General features: G+C 35.8%; 1 protein-coding gene across 4 annotated transcripts in view; it reads left to right on the top strand.

Moving 5' to 3' along the window:
• The window catches only part of LOC131149042 (helicase protein MOM1), a 102,051-nt gene that overhangs the window by 18,235 nt on the left and 61,725 nt on the right, over window positions 1–22,091 (top strand). For all 4 annotated transcript variants that reach the window (XM_058099086.1, XM_058099083.1, XM_058099085.1 and 1 more), the window contains exon 5: window positions 6,719–6,864. In XM_058099086.1, coding sequence (XP_057955069.1) covers window positions 6,719–6,864 — 146 coding nt within the window. The remainder of the gene's footprint in view (window positions 1–6,718; window positions 6,865–22,091) is intronic.

The following is a 22,091-nucleotide window of genomic DNA, read 5'->3' as shown; positions in this document are numbered from 1 at the left end:
TTTAAAGCCTCTTCATTGCAAATGATTGAATGCTGAAAATTTGTTAACTTTTGCCCCCACCTAATCAAACTTCTTGACCTCCCGGATCAGAAATTGGGGAAAAAAAGGAAAGCTTTAGTTAATTTAGAACTTCTTTAACTTCTTATCCAGTTCACTAGTTTCTCTTCTCTTGTCATGTAGGCCCAACCCATGTTAAAAATTATTTGGGTTGAATGAATATACTGGTTTAACCTAAGATAAGGATTATTGTCGTGTTAAAAATTAAGCCTGTAGGACCTTTTGACCACTAGGCTTGTGCTGAAGATAGTGGACACACATCAACACCATGCGTAGTCCTACGGATTTAAAATCCCTAGGGCCTAAGCACTCTTTATATAAAGAACCCTTCTCTTCTACAGAAAAAAACAGGAAGGAGACTGCGCCAACATTGAAGGGAGAATTTTCTCAAGACAATTTTCTTCAAGCAATGGCATTCCATTTGTTGATCAAACTTTGTGCCCTTGGGGACCATCCTGTGCCTCATAACAACTATCAGATCATTGTTTGGGTGACATCACACTTTATTCATTTGAGATCAAGCTGTTTATTGAAATTTCCAAGGATCTCTAATTAGAGGGTTTTTCTTTTGTAAAGAACACATGCATAGACTTTAAAATAGACTTTGAGAAAGCTTTTGACATGGTCAATTATCGTTTCTTGGATAAGATGATGGTTAAATGGGTCATGGGCCTTTTTTCGTAAGTGGATTAGATGTTGTCCTAGTTTAGCCAATATTAGTGATTGTCAACAGCCAGCCAGCCTAATTTGGGGCTTCCAAGGGTCTAAGACAAGGGGCTCTATCATCTCCTTTCTTGTTCACATTTCACACTGAGTGGATGGTTTGAGCATGCTTGTGCTTCAAGCCCAACATCTAGTTGTGAGTAGGGGTTTGGTAGTTGGTACGGAGGAGGTGAGGTGTCTTGCTTGCAATTTGCAAACATAGCAGTAAAAAGTGCGCCTAGGTGCGAGGCGCAGTGGGGTGATGAGGCTAGCGCCTCATTAGAGTTGAGGCAAGGTGACCTTTAAGAGGTACAGCTAGGCGCAATAAATCGCACTAAGGCTCTAGGCGCAGTGAGCTGTGCCTTGAAATTTTTGACCTTTTAACCTTCTTATTATTATTCTTTTTTAAAAACTTGTTACAAAGGAAAACACAGCCAGACTCCAGAGCCAAGCTTTTGAACCAGCTTTAGCCCTTCGTCTTTGAGCCTTCGACTCAAACCAGCAGGAGCCGTTCACCTTTGAGCCTTCAAACCTGCAGCAGCCCTTCGTTTTCGAGCCTCGGAATCAACAGGAGCCCTTCGTCTTTGAGCCTTCAGACCAGCAGGAGCCTTTTGTCTTCAAGCCTTTGAACCACCGGGAGCCCTTTGTTTTCAAGGTTTGAGCCTTCGAATCAGCACAGCATTTGTCCTCGAGCCAGTGATTCATCATCGCCAGTATTCGTGAGTTGTCAGGCTGCTTCAAACTAGTTAGTCGTATTCTTCTTCTTCGTCGTCTTCTTCTGCTTCTTCCTCTTTTTCAGTTTTTCTTCTTCGTGTCAGGGCTCAGCATTTTTGCTGCTGCCGCCTGCTGGTGGCTGGCAGGCTGTTCTGCTTTTGGCAAATTATAGACTAACTTGCATGAAGCCACTAAGTTAATATTATATAATAAGTAATTAATTATGTAGTTTAATGCAAGTTTGTAATTAATATATAACATTTGTTACTGAATTTAGCTGCTGTTTTGTTTGGAAATGCAGTGTACAAACTATACATTTTTCTGAAATATATTGTACATTCCTTTTGCATTTAGGATAATAGGTCTTAAATCTTAAATTTTTGTCATAATTTCTATGCATTAATGTTTTTCGTATTGAATATTTTGGCATTTTAAATTCTAATACTACTATATCAATTACCCACCAAATAGGCATTGTATACAATTTTAATAATTGTGTGCCTTACCTTCGTGAGGCGTGTCTTCCCCTCGCGCCTCGGCTCCAAGTACCCATTGCACCTTGGTGTGCCTTGCGCCTTTGACTACTATGTTTGCAAATGATACTATTTTCTTCTTAGAAAACAATATTGAGAAATTTCTTAGGGTCTTTACCTTGCTTAGCATTTTTGAGATTCTAGGTTGAAATTAAATTTGTTTGAGAGTGGCTTAGTTGGTGTTAGTTTGGGTAATAGGGAGAGGGCTTTAGATCTCTAGCGGGGTGTGATATGTTGGCTTCGCCCATCTCTTATCTTGGCCTTCTTTTTGGGGATAACCCTTTGTCGGTTGCTTTCTAGGACTCGGTGATTGAAAGGGTAGGGAAAAGATTAAGGCATGGAATCTCACTAGTGCTTCCTTTCTAATATTTCCATTTATTTATTTTTTAACTCTTTTTAATGAAAGTAGGTGGGAGCTTGGAGAAGCTTATTAGAGATTTATTGTGGTTTGGTTATGGGGAGGACAAAAGGGATTCACCTTGTTAGTTGGGAGTTGGTCAGAAGATTAAAATTAGAGGGGGTACTGGGGCTCAGTAATGTGGTTTCTAAGAACATATCCTTAATAAGAAAATGTTTATGGAGATTCCTCTTGGAGTCATAACTTTTGACACAAGGTAATTAAAAGGTGCTATGATATTCGTAGGAATGGCTGGGATACTACAGGGAGCAACATTGTTACTCATTCGAGCACTTGGAAATTTGCTTCAAAAGTCTCTCTATATATTTTTCTCCTCATTTGTTTCACTGTTGACATTAGTGAAAGGGTTTGTTGTTGTGAGGATATTTGGGTGGGTGAGACTTTATTGGAATTTTTAGTGCCCCGATTGTATAGACTATTTTCCTTCCATAATGTGCCAATTTTAGAATTCTCTTCTTTCGAAATGGGTTGTGTTTTGGGACTTCCATTTTTCAAGGAGTCTTAATGTGAGAGTGGTAGATGAGATTACCATTGGGTGTCTTGAATTTTTTCAATACTAATAGGTGGGGGGATGCGAGGCTTTGGATTGGGGACTCTTTGGGGTCTTTCTCTTCAAATTCTTTTTTTGTCCATCTTACATGTTTGCCCTAGAATCGAGTCTAGAAGGGGGGAGGGGTGAATAGACTCTTTTGCGGATTTTTACTTTTCTCTACAAAATGAAAAATTTTGCAAGATACAAATGATTAGACCACAATATATGTAAAATAAACTATGCACAAAATGTAAATAAAAGAGTGTAAGGAAGAGAAGCTTAGCAAATGATGTTAACATGGTTTGACCCCTTGCCTACGTCCACGCCTTGAGACACACTCAAGAATTCCAAATCCACTATATGTACTCTTTAAGGACGGAGAAGCCTTTACACCACCAAGGGAACAAGTCCCTTCTTGCTCACAAAGAGCTTTAAAGCAAGGTTCACCAATAACCCTTTACAACTTGAAGAAGATATGAAGGTGTTGTTGAAGTAGATGATGCTCCTTGAATGAGCTAATCACAACACAAAAAAAATCCTCACACTAATCTCTCAAGTGATGAATTACATATAAGTTTAGAGAGCAAGAAAGATAGTGAGCACTAAAATGATGGAACTAAAATGCAAAGTGCTTGTAGATGATATTCACTAATTATCAAGTGCTTAGATTCATACTAGAAGCTTTGTATTTATAGGCAAAATTGAGTACTGGGCGTTTTATGGTTGTTGGACATAATAACAATTTTATATTATGAAAACTAGCCATTTATAGCTGTTGGGTTGTGAATCCTGACACAAAACGTTGATGGTTTTCTCAAACCGTGGGCGATTTTCTTCAGGCTATTTTCTTGATTAGCTTCTGCCTGAAATCGTCGATGTACCTATGGAAAACTGGTGACGGTTTTCCTTGTTTCTTCAAAATCTTGATTTTCTTGTATTTTAGGAACCCAACCGGGACCAAGTATATTAAAGTGTACAACACTTGGACCATTTAACCCTTGTTCCATAATAACTAAAATTTGAATATAGGATATTGTCATATAAATCATGGTTTTGTCTTTGAAAAATCTTAAGTATGAAACTATGAAAAAACTTATTTTTCATTTGAATGATTGAATGATATCCTATATGCTTAATGGACTAGTATGCATATGCAAATTGCTCAACTCTTGCTCAATGAGCTTGCGTGAAACAGTATTACAAGGGTTACAACAATTCTATCCCAAACACTCCCCATTACATATGAATTTACACTTAATCCATCGGATGTGCTTGAGATCTACCATGTGAGTGTCTACTTGATCTTTACAATTTGACTTATATCTTCATGAATTTCGCCACTTGTATCTATCATAACTTGATATGCAAAGGTTAGTGACTTGGAGCCACTAATGGGTTGTTATCATCAAAATACGACAATTAGGATCATGTAGCTTCTAAGGCTAACATTACAAAATCTCTAAATCCCAGTTAATTCCATTTTGATAAAGTTGTGTGTTAGGCTAAAGTCCCTTTTAAGATTCAAGCTTTCATTTGGATTTTGGTTCTCACAGGATTACCATGAATGACTTGCTTTGTCAAATTTAAGATTCAAATTGTGAATCGAGATTCCAACTCTGGGAATTGAGAACTGAGAATCAAGAGTCAAATCGAATCGTTAGATTGAATAAGGATTTCCAAAATCAATTCTATATGACATGCATTTATTGATATACAAACAATAAGCAAAATAGTACAATGCATTTACATTTTGGCAATAAAAAAAAATCATATTTCATGTATGCTTTCCCTAAAAAAATGTAAAGTAAGGGAATGAGTCTAGAAATATTAATAAAAAAATAAAGGTTATGCTGTTTAAGGGAAGGAATCAAGAAAAATAGTAAAAAACTGAGCCTGTTGATGTCTTATCAACAATTTTAAAAAAAAGATTTCATGTATTATTCTTCCCTGAATGAAAAATAAAAAATAATTAACTTAAAAAAAATGATAATAATTGAAAAAAATACTAAAAAAACTAACTATTAAATCTTAACAACATAATAAATCATGAGTAAAGTCTTAGCCAATGTGTGTTCTGCCCCTCCTCAAATGGCAGAGCACTATACTCCAGTAGTGAAGAATGATTTTGTGTAGGCAACATAAGCCTGAAAGTTATGTTTTCTCCTCTTTTTTTACCACAAAAAAATGTTTTAGACGAGGAAAGGAAGGTAAATGTGTTAAAAAAAAGGGTAATGGGATTTTAAACCTGATAGACATATCAGGATACGATAGCTCTAGAATAGTGTGAATTGATAGATTTGGATTGATTTGCTAGATTTATGAGGTGAATCGATAGATTTGGCAATTATTCAGTTGATTTTAGATTTGCTAGTAAGATTCGTATTGATCTGGCGTGAAATTGATTCAAATGGCATGAATCGAATAACAAATCGTAAGATTCTAACAACTATGCAACAGAGTATATGTTTTCAGTTTGTTTTGCATGAAATTACCTGACAGCCAGAAATATTTTTCATGAAAAATGACTTCTTGGAAAACATAGGGGCCTGTTTAGTTTTGGAATTAATTTTTAATTTGTTTAGTTGTCCAAAAGAATTAAAATATGCCAGCTTATTATTCAGATTTCCAAGATTTGTGTTAAAATGGTAAAGTATTTGTTTAGTTGCAGAAAACCATTTTTATTTTTCATTTATAGATTTCCAAATAATTACAAATTCACACACTATTTTCATAATTTCCAGAAATTATATAAGAAACAAAAAATCCAGAAAACAATAAAAATAGGTTCTTCAACTTTCTCATACTAATTTAGAAAATCGGAAAACAAGGTGGACACTTTGGTAATCATTTGAAGAAATTGGAAATGGAAAATGAAACTATTTTTTTTTTCGCCAGTGAATAGCTCCAAAACATTTATCATTCTCATGTTTTTTATACAAGTGTCATAAAACTGAACAGTGAGCTAGATTCTTTGTAATGCTTTGGAAAACTAGAAATAGGAAATGGAAACTGTTTTCCACAACTAAACGGGCCCTAAGCTTTCAGTTGTTTGGAGGACTGCTAGCCTTATTTCTGGATCTTTGGGTTCAACCTTGGATTTGGAAAACATCCAATAGAAAATTGCATTGGCCTTGGATCAAATTCATACAAGTCCAATCTGAGGCCTCAAATTCATGCTATCAAACAAAATTATTGTTTTGTACTGGATAATTGCCTTATAAAGTGCCAAAATAACTTTAGAATTATGTATTGCATAAGAAATAATGTGATTTTTGCTTGATAATAGCTCCACAACTATTTAAAGTGAAATGTTTCCCAGAACTAGGCTCAAAGTGAGGTTGAAAGAATTGCAACTTTCTGGAAAACCATCTGTGTTTTTAATGGTGTTCTAAGGCTCAAAATGATGCTGAAAATCGTGTTTAATTATAAAAACTTGTCCAATAGGCAATATGTGTAGATCTGCTGGTTGATTCTCAACTCATGGAAATATCGTCTTAACTGTCGTTTCTGCAAGGCTTTATGATTATTTCAATGGGCTTTTGCTTATTTCATGCCATGATTTTATTTGCATTTTCTTTGATTCAGATCATTAAGAGTTCTTTTCGCTGTTATAAGAAAAATAGAGCTTGTACTTTCCTTTGATATTTAATAGTAATGTTGGGTGAAGTAGCTTGTTTAAACACATATTGTATGCTATTTTACATATATTCGGATGAGTGATCAATCTTTGAAGAAAGTTATTTTTCTGATTTATTGCTTTAGGATAGAGGGGCACTTGAAGCGCATGGTAGCATTGGATTTGCTGCAAAATGTGACAATGATAAGCAGCAAAAGCTATTTTCATCCGATATTCAAACAGATGCTGACCATAACACATGTGTCATCTGCAAGCATGGTGGAAAGCTCTTGTGAGTAACTTGTTTTGCTGGTGTATAGATCACTGTTTCAAATTCCATATATTGTAATCAAATCAATTATGTTCATTTTTCTTAGATTTTTAGCTAACTGTTGAAGTACTATCACACGTTTAATTCCCAAATGGCCTGCTTTTCATGGGGTAGATTGCTTTACGTCTTGATGTGTTGAGATTTAGTTTGCAGTCTGTAATATAGAAAAATATTGGAAGGTGTGTGATCTTAAGCTGGACTATATTGTTTTAAGGAAATAAGTTAATGGCATTTGTGCTCTCACCTGTAGAGACTCCATGGTGAACTTGTTTGCTATGCAGTTAATTCGAGCATGTAATGGAAGCCCTACTGGACGATTGTGTCTGCATTTTGATTTATATTTTCATATTTATTATATTAATCTCTATTTTTGATTATGGCAATTTTATATTTTTATTATCTTTCATTGTTGCTTTTTGGCTTCACATATGCTTTGGGAAACAATTGTTTTCTTTGCTTCTTTGTGGGCATATCCATCAGGCAGCTTTAGTGGAGTCTGCTTCTCTAATCTATAGTAATATTGGAGGGCCTAGCTTTTTAGTTTATAAAAGTTAACTGGTAAGAACATGGAGTTAGAATTACAAAAAGAAAGAGGACAATGAGTCTTCAAATAAGACCCAAGATAAAAATAAATCAAAAGAAGGCTATTTGATGTTGAATAAGAAGCAAGACAATGGGAAGATCATTGCTGGAGAATAATTCAAAACAATTGGGTCAGGGGATTGTTTGTTTTAATTAATAATTAATAATTAATTGTGTGTTTAGTTTAATTAGTATAGGATTGTGTATTTGCGGGTTTGTTTGTAATATTTGTGCATCTTTTGGGATATGTTTGTAATTTTATTTAGTTTTAAGGGTATATGTGCAATTTCATGTATTCAAGGCTTTGTTATAAAATGTATGCCCCCCCCCCCCCCCCCAACGCATGCGCATATCTTCTTCTTCCTCTCTTCTTCTTCTTCTTCCCCTCTACCTCCCCTACATTCTCCAATAGCTGCAGATCTTTGATGATGTACTGCATCATTTAGTATCAGAGCCCAACCACGATTTCCATTCTTCAATTTTTCAGTCTCCCATTTTCCTTTCTGTCATTCTTCCTCTTTCTTCCCTCCTCCCTTTTTTGTTCTTCTCCAACTCTCTTCCAATTTCTAATTTCTGTTATGGCTCTGTTCTTTTTTCACTCTGTTCTGACTCAATCCCCTCTTCATCATCTTCTCCTTTTTCTTCTCTTAATTCTCTCTCGTTCTGTTTCTTCGTTCTCTTTCCCTCTCACTCAATCATCCTCTTTTTCTATTCAGTTCAGCCATCTATCTTTCCCTTTGCAGTCGTCAAAATCCTGTAGAAACCAAAAACCAGTGCACTTGCACTGTTCTGCAAATTTTCCAAAATTACAGTTGTGTCCCTGATTTTGAAACCCTAATTTCTGGACATCATCTTGCAACACCACTACCACCATTATAAACAGACACCACTGAAAAGCCTACCTGCAAAATTTCATTGGCATCCTACCATGCGTGTGGTCTCACGCGTCGGCAGAAGATTACTGAGCCGTCAGCCCTCTTAAATTTCTAGTTTCCTTGGATTCTTTCTGCACAACACCGCCAACATTGTAATCCCCACCACCTGATCAATCTTCGCTTGAAATCTCATGACCAGAGGACCCTTTCCAGAGTTGCTGTGAGAAAAGTTGCTGGAATATTATGTAACTGCTAGACTTGTAAAAAATTGCTCCAGCCATGATATTTTGGGTTTTCTCCATGATATTTTGATTGTGGACACGAAATATCACAAGCAAGTGCTATATTTTGATTCGAAATGAAAGAAATTGTCAGTGCCAGTCTAAAAAATTGGGTTTTATTGCTGCATTTTGTGAGTTTTCTGAGTGAACTTGTTTTGTTTGAGCACGAGAATGAAGACTACTTGTGAATTCAAGTCTGGCTTGTTGGAAAAGTGTTGAGGGCATTTGGTTATGTGTATACACACACACACACAGACACACTCAGCAAGATGGTGACTAATTATTGGGAAAAGGAATGGCATTTGTCATACTTTGGGCACAATTTCAAGCCTTTTCATTCTTTTTCAAGTATGAATAAAAATGTTTGCAAAATCACCACTGATGGAAGATGCCCTATGAATGTGGTTTCTATAAATGGGGCCAATAGTATGCAAACTTCATCTAGAACCTCACCTAGAGCCTTATGAGATATATTAGGTTTGATAATTCTACTCGACATGCTTGTGAAAGATGTTTGGGTCCAATTCATATGGATGATTATTTTGCTAATGTTTGGTGTGATACCATACCCATGAATTTTGGCCATGTACTCCTTGGTTCTCAATTGGATGATTTGGGTGTGACTCAGGGATCTGAGAACTCACGTCTTCCACTATAATGGTAAGAAGATCATTTTGAAGTCCGTTTTACCAAGACAGAGAATCTGCTGGAGTTGCTCAACTTGAAGACACTACAGGCAAGGAAATGCATGTGTTTGAAGACGTCCAAAGTCTTTCAAACATTCCTATAGTTGAGTTTGGCATTCTTGATGTGTTCATTGATGCCAGTTCCCAATTCAAGTCTATGATGCTGCCAATGGAACATAGTTTCTTGTATCACTCAAGCACCGACTTTCATTGAGGCCAAGTTTGCTTCTTACTTCTGATCCTCCAACATTTCAAAATTCTAGGCTGAATATTTTCTAATTGGGGGAGATTTGATGTTGGACAAGAAGCATGACCGTGGGAAGATCCTTGTTGAAGAATTAATTAGAAGAACTAGGTCAAGGGATTGTTGGGTTTACTTAATAATTAATTGGGCATTAAGTTTAATAAGTATATGATTATGTGTATTTGGGGGCTTGTTTGTAATATTTGTGTATATTTGGTCTGTTTTTGTATTTTATAAGTGTATGTGAATTAGAGGCTTTCTTATAAATAGTGTGCGAAAGCCATGATGGAGTGGTAATTATTGATGAATTTGAATTTAAAGCGTACGCAACGCACCCCCCCTTTGTATCTCCTTTTTCATCTCTTCCTTCTTCTTCCCCTCTGTCTCCTACATTCTCCCATGGCTGCAGATCTTTGACTCTGTTCTGCATCACTATTGTTACTAATTCAAAAGACACATTCTCAACCCTTTTACATCATAATTTATGGAACGCTGAAATTGGTTAATATACATTAGCCTTCTCTCATCTTGCTCTTGCCACCATCCAATCTATCTTCATGCTCACCTGGATCATACAATGAGAAAGTCATATTAATCATCAATTGTTGAGCTTTGATGTCCTTCTCACCTCATTTCTAGGGTAGATAGGAGTAGGCAAACTACACATCCCTTTCAAGACTAGTGCTTTGATGATCTTAAGCCATCCTATCATCCTCAAAAACAGGAATACCTCACACCTTATAAAGGAGTTGCTAACACATAGAAAATGTCACCCACCAGATTTGAGGGACCCAAATCATACCAATATTGATCACAGAAGTTATCCAATAATAATAAATGCCAGTCACAGGCAACCTAGCTTATCAAAGTCAGTCCCTCATCAGTTTATCTCTTCTTCCTTGATCTCTTCCTCAAATCTGCTGGACTCTGCAAAGTAGCAAAACTACTGTCATCATTAATCTCTAAAATCTTGCGAGTAGCTCCTCATCAAGTCATTTTTTCTCAATCGTTTTGTGCATCTCAAAACTTTCCTGCATAGCCTTTCAACAAGTTTAAATCTTACTAGACCTAGAAGCTTGCTTCCCAGCACATTTAGATTTGTTTCTACTGTTACTCTCCACCTTTTGAACTTCATTATCATCGTTTAGGGTGTCACTAGAAATTGTAGTTGCACCAACAATATCCAGCTAAATCTTGGTTACGGCAGAGATGGCTGTTTTATCATCCTATTGTCATTGGGCCTTAGCCATTGTCATATATTGTGGAACCTTATTAATTCCTTGGGCTTGACTGACCTCCCTTACTTAGCCCAAACAAAGCAACTAGCCAAAATCAAAAGTCTACATCTCAAAACTTTCCTGCATAGCCTTTCAGCAAGTTTAAATCTTACTAGACCTAGAAGCTTGCTTCCCAGCACATTTAGATTTGTTTCTACTATTACTCTCCACCTTTTGAACTTCATTATCATCGTTTAGGGTGTCACTAGAAATTGTAGTTGCACCAACAATATCCAACTAAATCTTGGTTACGACAGAGATGGCTATTTTATCATCCTATTGTCAATGGGCCTTAGCCATTGTCATATATTGTGGAACCTTATTAATTCCTTGAGCTTGACTGATCTCCCTTACTTAGCCCAAACAAAGCAACTAGCCAAAATCAAAGTCTACATGAAGAATACCTAGCCCATTCCAAAAAAAGTTCATTTTGGTTCAGATCCATGAACATCTTCTCCCATCGTACCTATAACTGGAGATTGGCAAACCCAGTCAATGCTTCTGCACTCTATCCTCTTGTGTCTCACACTGCAAGGCCATCACAACACTGACCACTACTTTTTGGGGATGTTAATGGGTTTTTTTTGGTCATTTAGCATTTTAGTATGTGCTAGTGTTAAGTTAGTAAGCGTGAGCTTGTAAGGGTATTATGGTCATTGGGATGCACTTGACATATATTAATAATAGAGGGAGAGACCTATTGTTGTGATTAGGTCTCCAATTTTACCAAAATATTCGGATATCAGAGCATGATTTTGAGACTTACATCCTAATTGCCACTGCTACTGTCAAAACTGAAGCCTAAACCCCTGAATCCACTGTATGTCTACACTTATAGGACAATTGCTAGCACCACCATAGGCCTGAAAAACAGACAAAGCTGCTGGAAGCGACAACAGTTGTCGGAAATTTCGTGGATGGCACTGTCAGCTTGGGACACAAAAATACCTTTAGATTTTGCAAATCCAACATCATTGTCACCGACAGGCATTTCTGCTCTGCCCACCACTCATATCCCATCACTGTAGGTCCTCTTACACACCCTCACATGCCGGTTGAACGCAGGCAGGGCCAACCCATGTGCTGATGCATGAAGTTTATTCTGAGCTTGTTTTTGGTCTGAGTTCCTCTTGCACTATTTGAACCCCTTTATAAACATATTATTGAAGTTTTGGTGATGGTTTTTGTCCAAAGATCTCACCTGTTTTAGTTGCTTATCTGTGGCACTTGTGAATGATTGTTTGGTACTGCCTAAAGTTGTTTGTCCATATCTATTGAGTTCATTGGGGACTGAAACAGTGTTATGTGCTGTGTTTGTGATTTGTTTTTATCTTGTTTGTTGTGTGCTTGTAGACTCTATTGTTGAAGGTTGTGTGTGTTGGGATGGAGTCCATGAATTCCAAAAGCATGTTGCTTGCTGTGGATTTCTGATTTGTTGTTCTGTTGAGGTTGTGTGTTCGCCAACTAGTCCTTGGGTTATTGACTTTGCAACCATTGACCATATGATTAGTGTAACCAACTTCTTTTCTGCCCTTCTGTATTCTAAAAATCTACCTCAAGTTATCCTTGATGATGGGTCCACTACTATAGTTTAGGGGATAGGAACAACATATTCTACTCCCTTCATCTTTGTTTCTTCTGTTTTGAACATTCCCAATTCCCCATTCAATGTCATGTCTTTTAGTGAGGTTACAAAGTCACTAGATCATTTTGCAACCTTCTTTCACGATTTTGTTGTTATTTAGGATTTGAAGACAAGGAAGGCTATTGGCACATACATGAGCTTAGTGGACTTTATTACTTTGAGTTGCTCTCTCTTCCTACCGCTTGTAGTGCTGCTGCTACACCATTTCAAATCCATTGTCACCTTGGTCGTCTGTCATTGGACAAGTTAAAATAGCTAGTTTCTACTTTGAGTTTTGTGTCTAATCTTAAGTGTGATTGTTATCAATTAGGACAACATCATCATGTTCCCTTTGCTTCCCGAGTCAATAAATGGCTGTTAGCCCTTTCATGTTGTTCATTCCAATGTTTGGGGTCTTGGATGTGTCAAACCAAAGTTTGATTTTTGATACTTTGTTACATTTGTTGATAATTGTTGCAGGATGGTTTGGTTGTATTTAATGAAATTTATTTTTGAGTTGTTTAATATCTTTTGTACATTCTATTTTTAAATAAGGACTCAATTTGATATGCCAGAATACTTTGTAGTGATAATGGTGAGTAGTGCTTTAGTGTCCAATTCAATACGTATATGACTATTGTGTGATCAACTAGCCATCTTGTGTCCACACTCCCTAACAAAATGGAGTTCCAAAATAGAAAAACATATATATGCTTGAAGTCACTCATACCCTATTATTTTAAACGATTTTCCCCAAATTTTTTTTTTAGTGATGCCTTGCACACAGCTTGCTCTCTCATCAATGAAACACCATCCTTTGTCCGTGGTGGTAAAATTCTATATTCAGTTATCTCGCCTAAGGCTTCTTTGTTTTCACTTCCTCGTGTATTAAGTTGTGTGCCTTTGTCCAAAGTTAAGTCCAGGAATGGATAAGTTGGATCCTTATGCTATCAAATGTATTTTTCTTGGCTATTCTGTACTAAAAAGGGATATCGATGTTACAACAATACTTTACATTGATGCTTTGTTTGTGTTGATATGACCTTTTTTGAGCCTACACTATACTATTCTTAGTCCTTAATTTTTGATGACCTTGATGATTCCCTTGCTCTGCCTAGTCTTACAAATCCTAAGCTGTTATCTTTCTGCAGTCATTTTACATCCTCATCCAGTTTGAGTTTTTGTCGCTTAGATCATTCTAATTGGCAACGCAAGGGAGGAGAGCCTCCTCTAACTTCTACTTTTATGCTGTATTTCCCTTGTAAGATGATCCTATTTCCCAAGATGTTGATTCTTCAATTGGTGTTCTGGAAATTAGACACATTTGTGCCCAACATCCAACCTCTTAATTTTTTTTTTCTGTTGTTTCTTGTCACTCTCATATTACTGTTTTGTTAGCACTCTTGTCTTTTGTTGCTCTTCCAAAATCTATTTCTAAAGCCCTGTCGCATTTTGGGCGGAGGATTGCAATGGTTGAAGAGATGCATTTGTTAGAAGAAAATGATACTTAGGAGTTGGTACCTCGTCCTCGTGATTAGTCAGTGGTTGGTTGTTGTTGGGTGTATATGAAAATCAATCTAGACGGTTCCATGGATCGTTTGAAGGCTTCCTTGTTGCTAAGTAATATAATTAGGTGTATGGTTTGGATTATTAGGATACATTTTCCTTGGTGAACAAATGTATTTCATGTTTGGTCATCTTTGTTGGCCCTATAGTCGAGTCTAGAGGGGGGTGTGAATAGACTCTTTTGCGGATTTATATTCTTTTCTACAAAATAACAAATCTTGACAAGATACAAGAATTATATCACAATATATGTAAGATAAATCACGCAATAAATATAAATAAGAAATGTAAGGAAGAGAAGCTTAACAACGATGTTAACGTGGTTCGGTCCCTTGCCTACGTCCACGCCTTGCGACACTCTCAAGGATTCCAAAATCCATTATATGATCTTCTTCAAGGACGAGAAGCCTTTACACAACAAGTGAACAAATCCCTCACACTCACAAAGAGCCTTCAAGCAAGGTTCACCAAGAACCCTTTTACAACTTGAAGAAGTAGCGAAGATGTGGTTGAAGTAAATGGTGCTTCTTCTATGAGCTGCTTACAATGCAAAGAATTCCTCACACTAATCATGCAAGTAATGAATCACACACAAGTATATAGAACAAAAGAGATTATGAGCACTAAAATGATGAACTAAATGCAAGGTGCTTGTGTTTGATATTTACTAATTGTAAAAAACCATGGATTGATTGCTAGAACCTTGTATTTATAGGAAATTTGGAGTTCTAGCCATTTTATGGTTGTTGGGATTAAAAAATGATTTAATACTTTGAAAACTAGCCATTTATAGCAGTTGGGTTTTGAATCCCGGCACAAACTGTCGATGGATTTCCCAAACGGTGGAGGGTTTCCTCTAGGCCAAATTACAATTTACTTTCTGCCTGAAGCCGTTGATGCACCTGGGCCAAACCGTCGACGGTTTGCCCTGTTTCTTCACAAACTTGATTTTATTGTGTATTTAGGTGCATGATAATGGTTTAAACCTGACTGGGACCAAGTATATTAAAGTTTACAACACTAATATCATTTAACTCTTGTCTCATATTAAAACATAGTTGAGTATAGGATATATAAAACTTATTGTTTTGTCTTTGAAAACTCAGAAGTATAAAACTTATGATTTGGTGACATCCTATATACTCTTATGAACTAGTATGCATATGCAATTGCTCAACTCTTGCTTAATAAACTCGCGTGATTTTCAAAAACTCCCCATTACATATGTTTTTACACTTGCTTCATTGGTTGTGCTTGAGATTTTCTGAGTGAGTGTCCTTTTGATCTTTTCCTATGAGATTATTCGCTTGATCTTTGTACTTATACCTGTTTCTGTATAATTTCGCCACTTATACCTGTCACAGCTTGGTATGCAAAGATTAGTTTAACTTAGAATCACTAATGAGTTGTTATCATCAAAATACAACAATTAGGATTATGTAGCCACTAAGGCTAACAATATCCTTATCCACCACCTGTCATTGGCCCTGATAATAGTTAGATGTGAAGAATCCTTTCCTACACGTGATCTTCTGGGGGAGGTCTATACGGAACAATCACTTGGGTTTGTTGGTTAGAGGGAGTTAGATTCAGCGTATCGGCTCAAGAAATAATTATATGGTTTAAAATAGTCTCTTGAAGCATGCTTGGTTGATTTGGTGCTATGGCTCTTGAGTTTGGTCTTTGACCTTGCAATAGATCACTTTATATTTTATCATCATACTCCATTTGGCTTGATTCTACTTATTATGTATGTGGATAATATTGTGATTATTGGTTATGATGATCAAGGTCGAGGGCCTATATCATTTTCTACAAACTAAGTTTCAAACCAAAGATTTGGGACCATTGAAGTATTTCTTGTGTATAGAAGCATCTAGATCTCATATGGAACTATCTTGTTATAGATTTCTTTATCTTTTAGACGTGACTAGGGATTTAATTGTCGTGATACACTCATGGATCCTAACAGTAAATTAGTGCTAGATATGAGTGATTTGTTGCTTAACCTTGGACAATATTGGAATCTTGTGGAAAGTTGAGGGGCTATTTAGTATCACTCTTAAAAATTATGAAAGGAAACTTAGAAAAAAAAAATTTAAAACTAGAAATGGAAATTTGAAAATTGAAGACAAGCAACTTGTTCGGTTAATATTTCTATAACTAAAACAAGTTAAACATTTGATTGAACAAATGTTCAGTTTTGCCTTTGAATAAAAATGATTAAAAAAATAAAAGTACAAAAAAAATACAAGTTAACAATATTATAATAAACGTAAAAGTATTGTAATTATTTTACTTAATTATTATATTTCAGAGTTTGCTCTACAAGAACAATCTTATTGTACTTGACAATTGGGAAATAGTAAATATTTTTTAAATGGCCTTTATTGTTTTTTTAATTCAAAAATTTATAGGTATTTTTATTTTAATTATATTTAAAATTTATATGATCATTTAATTTTAGCTTTAATTAAAAACTATTATTACAATGAATGATTTAATTTGTAAATAATTAATTCTAGATATTAAAGTATTTAGAAACTTGGTTGCCAAAACAATTGAAAACCACGAAACCTGGTTTTTGATTTTTTTGAAAAATAAAAGAAAATCAACAAGAAAATAAAAAAGTTGGCAACTTACACAAGTGCATTTTCATGATCTATTTATTCAATGTACAGATATGAAAACAGAAAATAGGAATGGTACTATGCAGACTTGAATTATCTCACAACGCATATATGTCACAGCAAGTGTTTTATCAGTTTCTTGGTTCTTCGAGAACAAGTTGCTGAGATATAGTAATTTGTATCTTGAGATATGGATCAACTAGTAGGTCCCTTCTATTAGGATCAGGGTTACTCTTATATTCAGGGATAAACAAATGTACATTGGGCTGAGTCAAGTTCAGTTAGAAGATCCACAGCCATATACTGCACATTTGTTGATGGTAATGTGTTTTCTTGAAAGAGTAAGAAGCATATTATGGTGGCTAGGTAAGAAGCATATTATGGTGGCTAGGTTAAGTGTTGGGTTAGAGTATAAGGCCATGGCTCATGGTATGTGTGAGCTTGTTTGGTTGAAGAATACGTTGGAAGAATTGAGTTTTCGACATTCTTGGTCTATGGAGTTGGTGTGTGATAACCAAGTTGCTATTCATATTGCCTCCAACTTGATTTTCCATATATCGATAAAACATACTGAAATTTATTGCCTCTTTGTTCAGGAGAAATTTGTGTAGAAGCGTATTTCAACCACTCATGTGAAGTCTGATTTGCAGCTTGCTGATTTATTCGCTAAAGCCTTGGGGGTGCTTGTGTTAAATTCATTTGTAACAAGGTAGGAGCGTATGATAACTATGCTCTAACTTGAGGAGTGTTAATAGTTATTTTGGTCATTTAACATTATTAATATGTGCTAGTGTTATGTTAGTAAGCATGAGTTAGTAGGGTAGGGTTTTTGTAGTCATTGGTATGTACTTGACATATATTATAAATACAGGTAGAGACCTATTGTTGTAACTTGGTCTTCCAATTTGCCCAATTCTTCAACATAGGAAATTGAATTAGCTATTCAGCTCCTTTCGCCTTATCACTCCAACCAACTCCCATCCCAATACCAATTCTCATCTCTGTTGGGAAGAACATCATCCTCTTGCATAGAAACCTCATTTCTTTGAATCCATGATTGATTGTAAAGCTTCAAGAAAATCTCTAACCCCTAGTAACAAAAAATGGAATGCTTTTTCTACCTCAACCTACATCTTAGTTTTAAGAGCAAAACCTTTTTTTTCATTGACTAGTGCACCACTGGATAGTGGAAGTTGCCAAATCTCATTTTACAACAAAATCAAATTGACCAAACCAAGGCTGATGAAATACATTCAAAGAATTGCGGATCTTGCCAATGACAACCAAATCCACCAATTCACATGAGACTTAAAAAAAAAAAAAAAAAAAAAATTATAAATGGAAATCCTCGATCAAAATAGGCATCCGTTGTTCCAAGCAGTGTTTTAAAAGGCTTAGTCGAGGCTCGCCTCAAGGCATAACATGGCCAAAATGCCTTGAGGCTCAATATAAAATACCAAATTCCAAAAAGGCTAATGTATTTTATGCTGAGGCTAACACATTTTTACAAAAGGCATGCTTTTGCGTGTTTTTGTTGAGGCTTATGCACATGGGTGTGTGATTCTCAAGTAAAAATTGGTTAAAAAATTTTAACTACATGTTTGTATAGGAGGAATCTCGTAATATGAGTTGATTTCTAAAACTCTTTGACCTCAGTCTTTCCAAAATAATAGAGAGTTGTAACTTAGATCATGAAAATAGTTTGAACTTTGTAATAATATTAGCTATCTCTTGCCATGATTTATGTCATGTATTCAAGTTAGCAATTTTTGAATGGCCGACAAGTAGTTTGCAAAGTATATATAATTTTTATTTCTTACATTATATTTGTGATTTTCTTAATTTTTCTTTATTTGGAAAATATATCAAATTTAATTACATTTTTTTAATTTTAAAAATAAATTCTTAAAAGGCTTACGTCCCAACGCCTCAAGGCTTATGCCTCGCGTCTTTTAAGGGTTAAAACGCCTTGCCTTTTAAAACATTGGTTCCAAGAGAGATAAGAGGGAGAAAATGCATTTTTTTTTTGTTCCATCATGGAAAGAACTCCTAAATTCCAACAAAGGGATAATTAAAATGGTCCTCTAAAGTGCTGCACATGAAAATTTTCCTAGGTAAATTATCTTTAAGTTAACTATAATCAATCATCAATTTTACAATGGAATCTCTCTCTCTCTCTCTCTCTCATGTTCATCCTTGTAGCTCTCCTGATGTCAATTGCTCAATGTTATGGCTACTGATTCTTCCGCTTGGACAGAAGGGAATTGTGTATAGAGACCTTTTAATGACCTATTGAATGGTTCTAATGGAGAGGAAAAAGGAAGCTTTTAAGAATTTGATAGTTTATTTAAACAATTATGCTGTGAACGAGGCATAGTGTCATGGACCCCCATAATGGGACTCAAGTAAGGGCCGTGTGGCACTCGTTGAGAGCTCTCCCTCGACAAGTCAGCCAAATCTCACACGTTCAAGCCTGCAAGCACAAGCACCAGGTGAGTCTCAATACTCAAGGAAAACAAGGAACAATAGGATATCACACGAACAATATATTCTCATACACAAAATAAGACTATAACGATCAGGGATATCACAATCCAAGGCAACAAAACACAATAATGAAAAGGACTACTTGTATTATTCAAATCCAAGAGAATAACCATACAAACGTTAACACAGATATTTATATATTCATTCTAAATCCCTGGAGAATATAATTATAGTAGTATCTCTGTCCCCCTTTTCCCCATTACATTGTCACTCCCTAACACATAGCTATTACCTCTATTCCCAAATTTCGCATTCTATTCTATCTTATTCCAAAGAATAGCCATTTTGCAAACCAAACACAACCTAATTGTTAGTGGTTGGTGAATGTTGGAATATGTCTAAGGATATAAGGAAGGGCAGAGTTTTCCTGATGGGTGGTGTGCACAAGGTGCTAATGTTTGAATAACATAAGCAGAGATTAGGTACTGCTTTTGTTAGAGACAATGATGGTGAAAATTCTCTGGTTGCTGGTAAGAATAAGGAAAAAGGTTTGGCCTGAAAAATTTTATGCTTGGTGGATGATTAAATGTTAAATGGAATTTGGATGGTTGTTATTGTATTAAGGAAGCTTTCAATGATTTAGATGAAGGTTCAGAAAAGAGGGGTACTAACAGTGGATTTCAAGTAAAAAAAAAAAGAATTGGGGTGATGTTTGTGATAACAAGAATGAGTTTTCCTGTGATAGAGGACTGCTATGGATGAGTTTTGTGATCAATATGGGTTCAGCTCTGATTCCTCTGATGCTGTTGGGGATATTTCCCATGTGTCAGCAACTACGCTTGAAGGTTTAAAGGGTATTCCTATTTTTGACAATGTTGGAATCACTAAAAAGTAAAAAGCAGTTGGTGAGTTATCATGTTGGGGATGGTATTCTGCTTAGTGCCTGGCTCCGTTTCTCCAGCAGGGGAGGTTAGGCAGAAGGATTTAGAAGCTCAACAGTGATTGGACAGGATGAATTTGTGGCTGTTGGATTCAGGAGGTCTACAAGTTTTGATTGGGCGGTAGTACGAGAAAGGAAAAAGGGCCAGCTGTAGTTAGCAAATTTGCAGCATTCAATTAATTATGATTTGAAGTGTTCTAATAGAGGTTTTATTAATTAGCTATTGGTTAGGTTTTTAACTTGTTTTTGTTTCAGAATTCCTCCCGTAGCTTGTATTCTCTTTTTCTTCTATCTTTGAGTATTTTTTTTGTTTTGTTTTGTTTTTTTTTCTTAAACAAACAATGATCAATTGTACTTTTTAAAATCCTTTTATTCCTTCCCATCCAAACACTTAAGAAAAGCATGAAAAGTTTTTCTCATTACTCTCCTATTTAAAGACCTACTGATCTTTACCAATTGTCTGGAGAGAAATTCATATGAGCTGGGGAGCACCTGACAGAGGACTGCCATCGCCACTTAGCTTGCCAACTTGATTTCTGAGGGTAATGAAAAGCTGAAATTTCAACAATTTTGTGGAAATTTAAGTCCATGATGGGTAGTGATCTTGTTAGCTGGTAAAGTAAAAAGAGAAAATCTACTGTAGAAAATTCAATGTTGAAGCAGAATGAAGACTTGTGGCTTACTGTGTGGTTGAGTCTCCTATATTAGAGGTGGGATTCTTGAGAACGAAACACAAAGATATGCTTTTTTGTGATAATCAAGCTGACATTTATGTTTCTATCAACTCAGTGTTTCAAGAGACGACAAAGCAATTGGCGGTGGACTGCTGTTTTGTCAAACATACCTACGATATCTCAAGTGGCCAAACTTGGGTGGTATTTGTAGGATTTTGTGGCATATAAGAGCTATCTCCACAGAGGATCATAGTAGTCAAAGGCGCAAGGCGCACCAAGGCGCAAAGGGTACTTGGAGCTGAGGCGCGAGGCGAAAGCGCGCCTCACCAAGGTGAGGTGCACAATTATTAAAATTGTGTACAATGCCTCTTTGGTGGGTAATTGATGTATGAACACATCAATAGTAATACTAGAATTTAAAATGCCAAAATATTCAATACCGAAACATAAATGCATAGAAATTATGACAAGCGTTTAAGATTTAAGACCTGTTATCCTAAATGCAAAAGCAATGTATAATATATTTCAGAAAATTGTATAGTTTGTACACTGCAATACCAAACAAAACAGCAGCTAAATTCAGAAAAATATGATATATATTAATTATAAACTTGCATTAAACTACATAATTAATTACATATTATATAATATTAACTTAGTGGCTTAATTCAAGTTAGTCTATAATTTGGCAAGAGCAGGGCAGCTTGCCAGCCACCAGCGGGCAGCAGCAGCGGCAAAATACTGAGCGCTGAGGAACACAAAGAAGAAGAAGTCTTTTTTATTAGGGGAAATTTTAGACTGTAGAACATATCTTGATGCTGTTGTATTTATTTTTTCTTTTTCTTTATCCATGGGTTGCTCCTCAACAGCCCTTTAATAAGTCTACCTGTGAAGATAATCGGATTTAATCTATGTTAATATATATATACATATATATATATATATATATATTTATCTTTTTCGAAATTGAAGCCCACTTTGAAAATGGGGGCATGTACCTATTCTTTGATAAAATTATTTAACATGTACTAGAATTGTTAATAGTCATCTTTTGTGCCTAGAATCAATTTCCTTCAACCAAAATCAGGTTTAATTTGGGGGCATTGGCTGGGTTTAGGTTGTGTATCGCTGTTGGGAAAATGGGGAAACTTCCCACTGTGAAAATGGTATTAATGTCTAGTCACAATTCTATGGCAGAAGGCCTATTCTCAGATCGGCCATGATTCATCTTATCGTTCCAAGCCTTGTGGAGGATCAATGCATAAATGGTTTTACTCAAAATTTTCTGTGGCACTTGTCACCCAAACTTAATAATTTTTATT

The sequence above is a fragment of the Malania oleifera genome, chromosome 2 (genome assembly GCF_029873635.1).
Source record: "Malania oleifera isolate guangnan ecotype guangnan chromosome 2, ASM2987363v1, whole genome shotgun sequence".
NCBI lineage: Eukaryota > Viridiplantae > Streptophyta > Magnoliopsida > Santalales > Ximeniaceae > Malania > Malania oleifera.
This window is presented reverse-complemented; position numbering and strand designations above follow the sequence as displayed.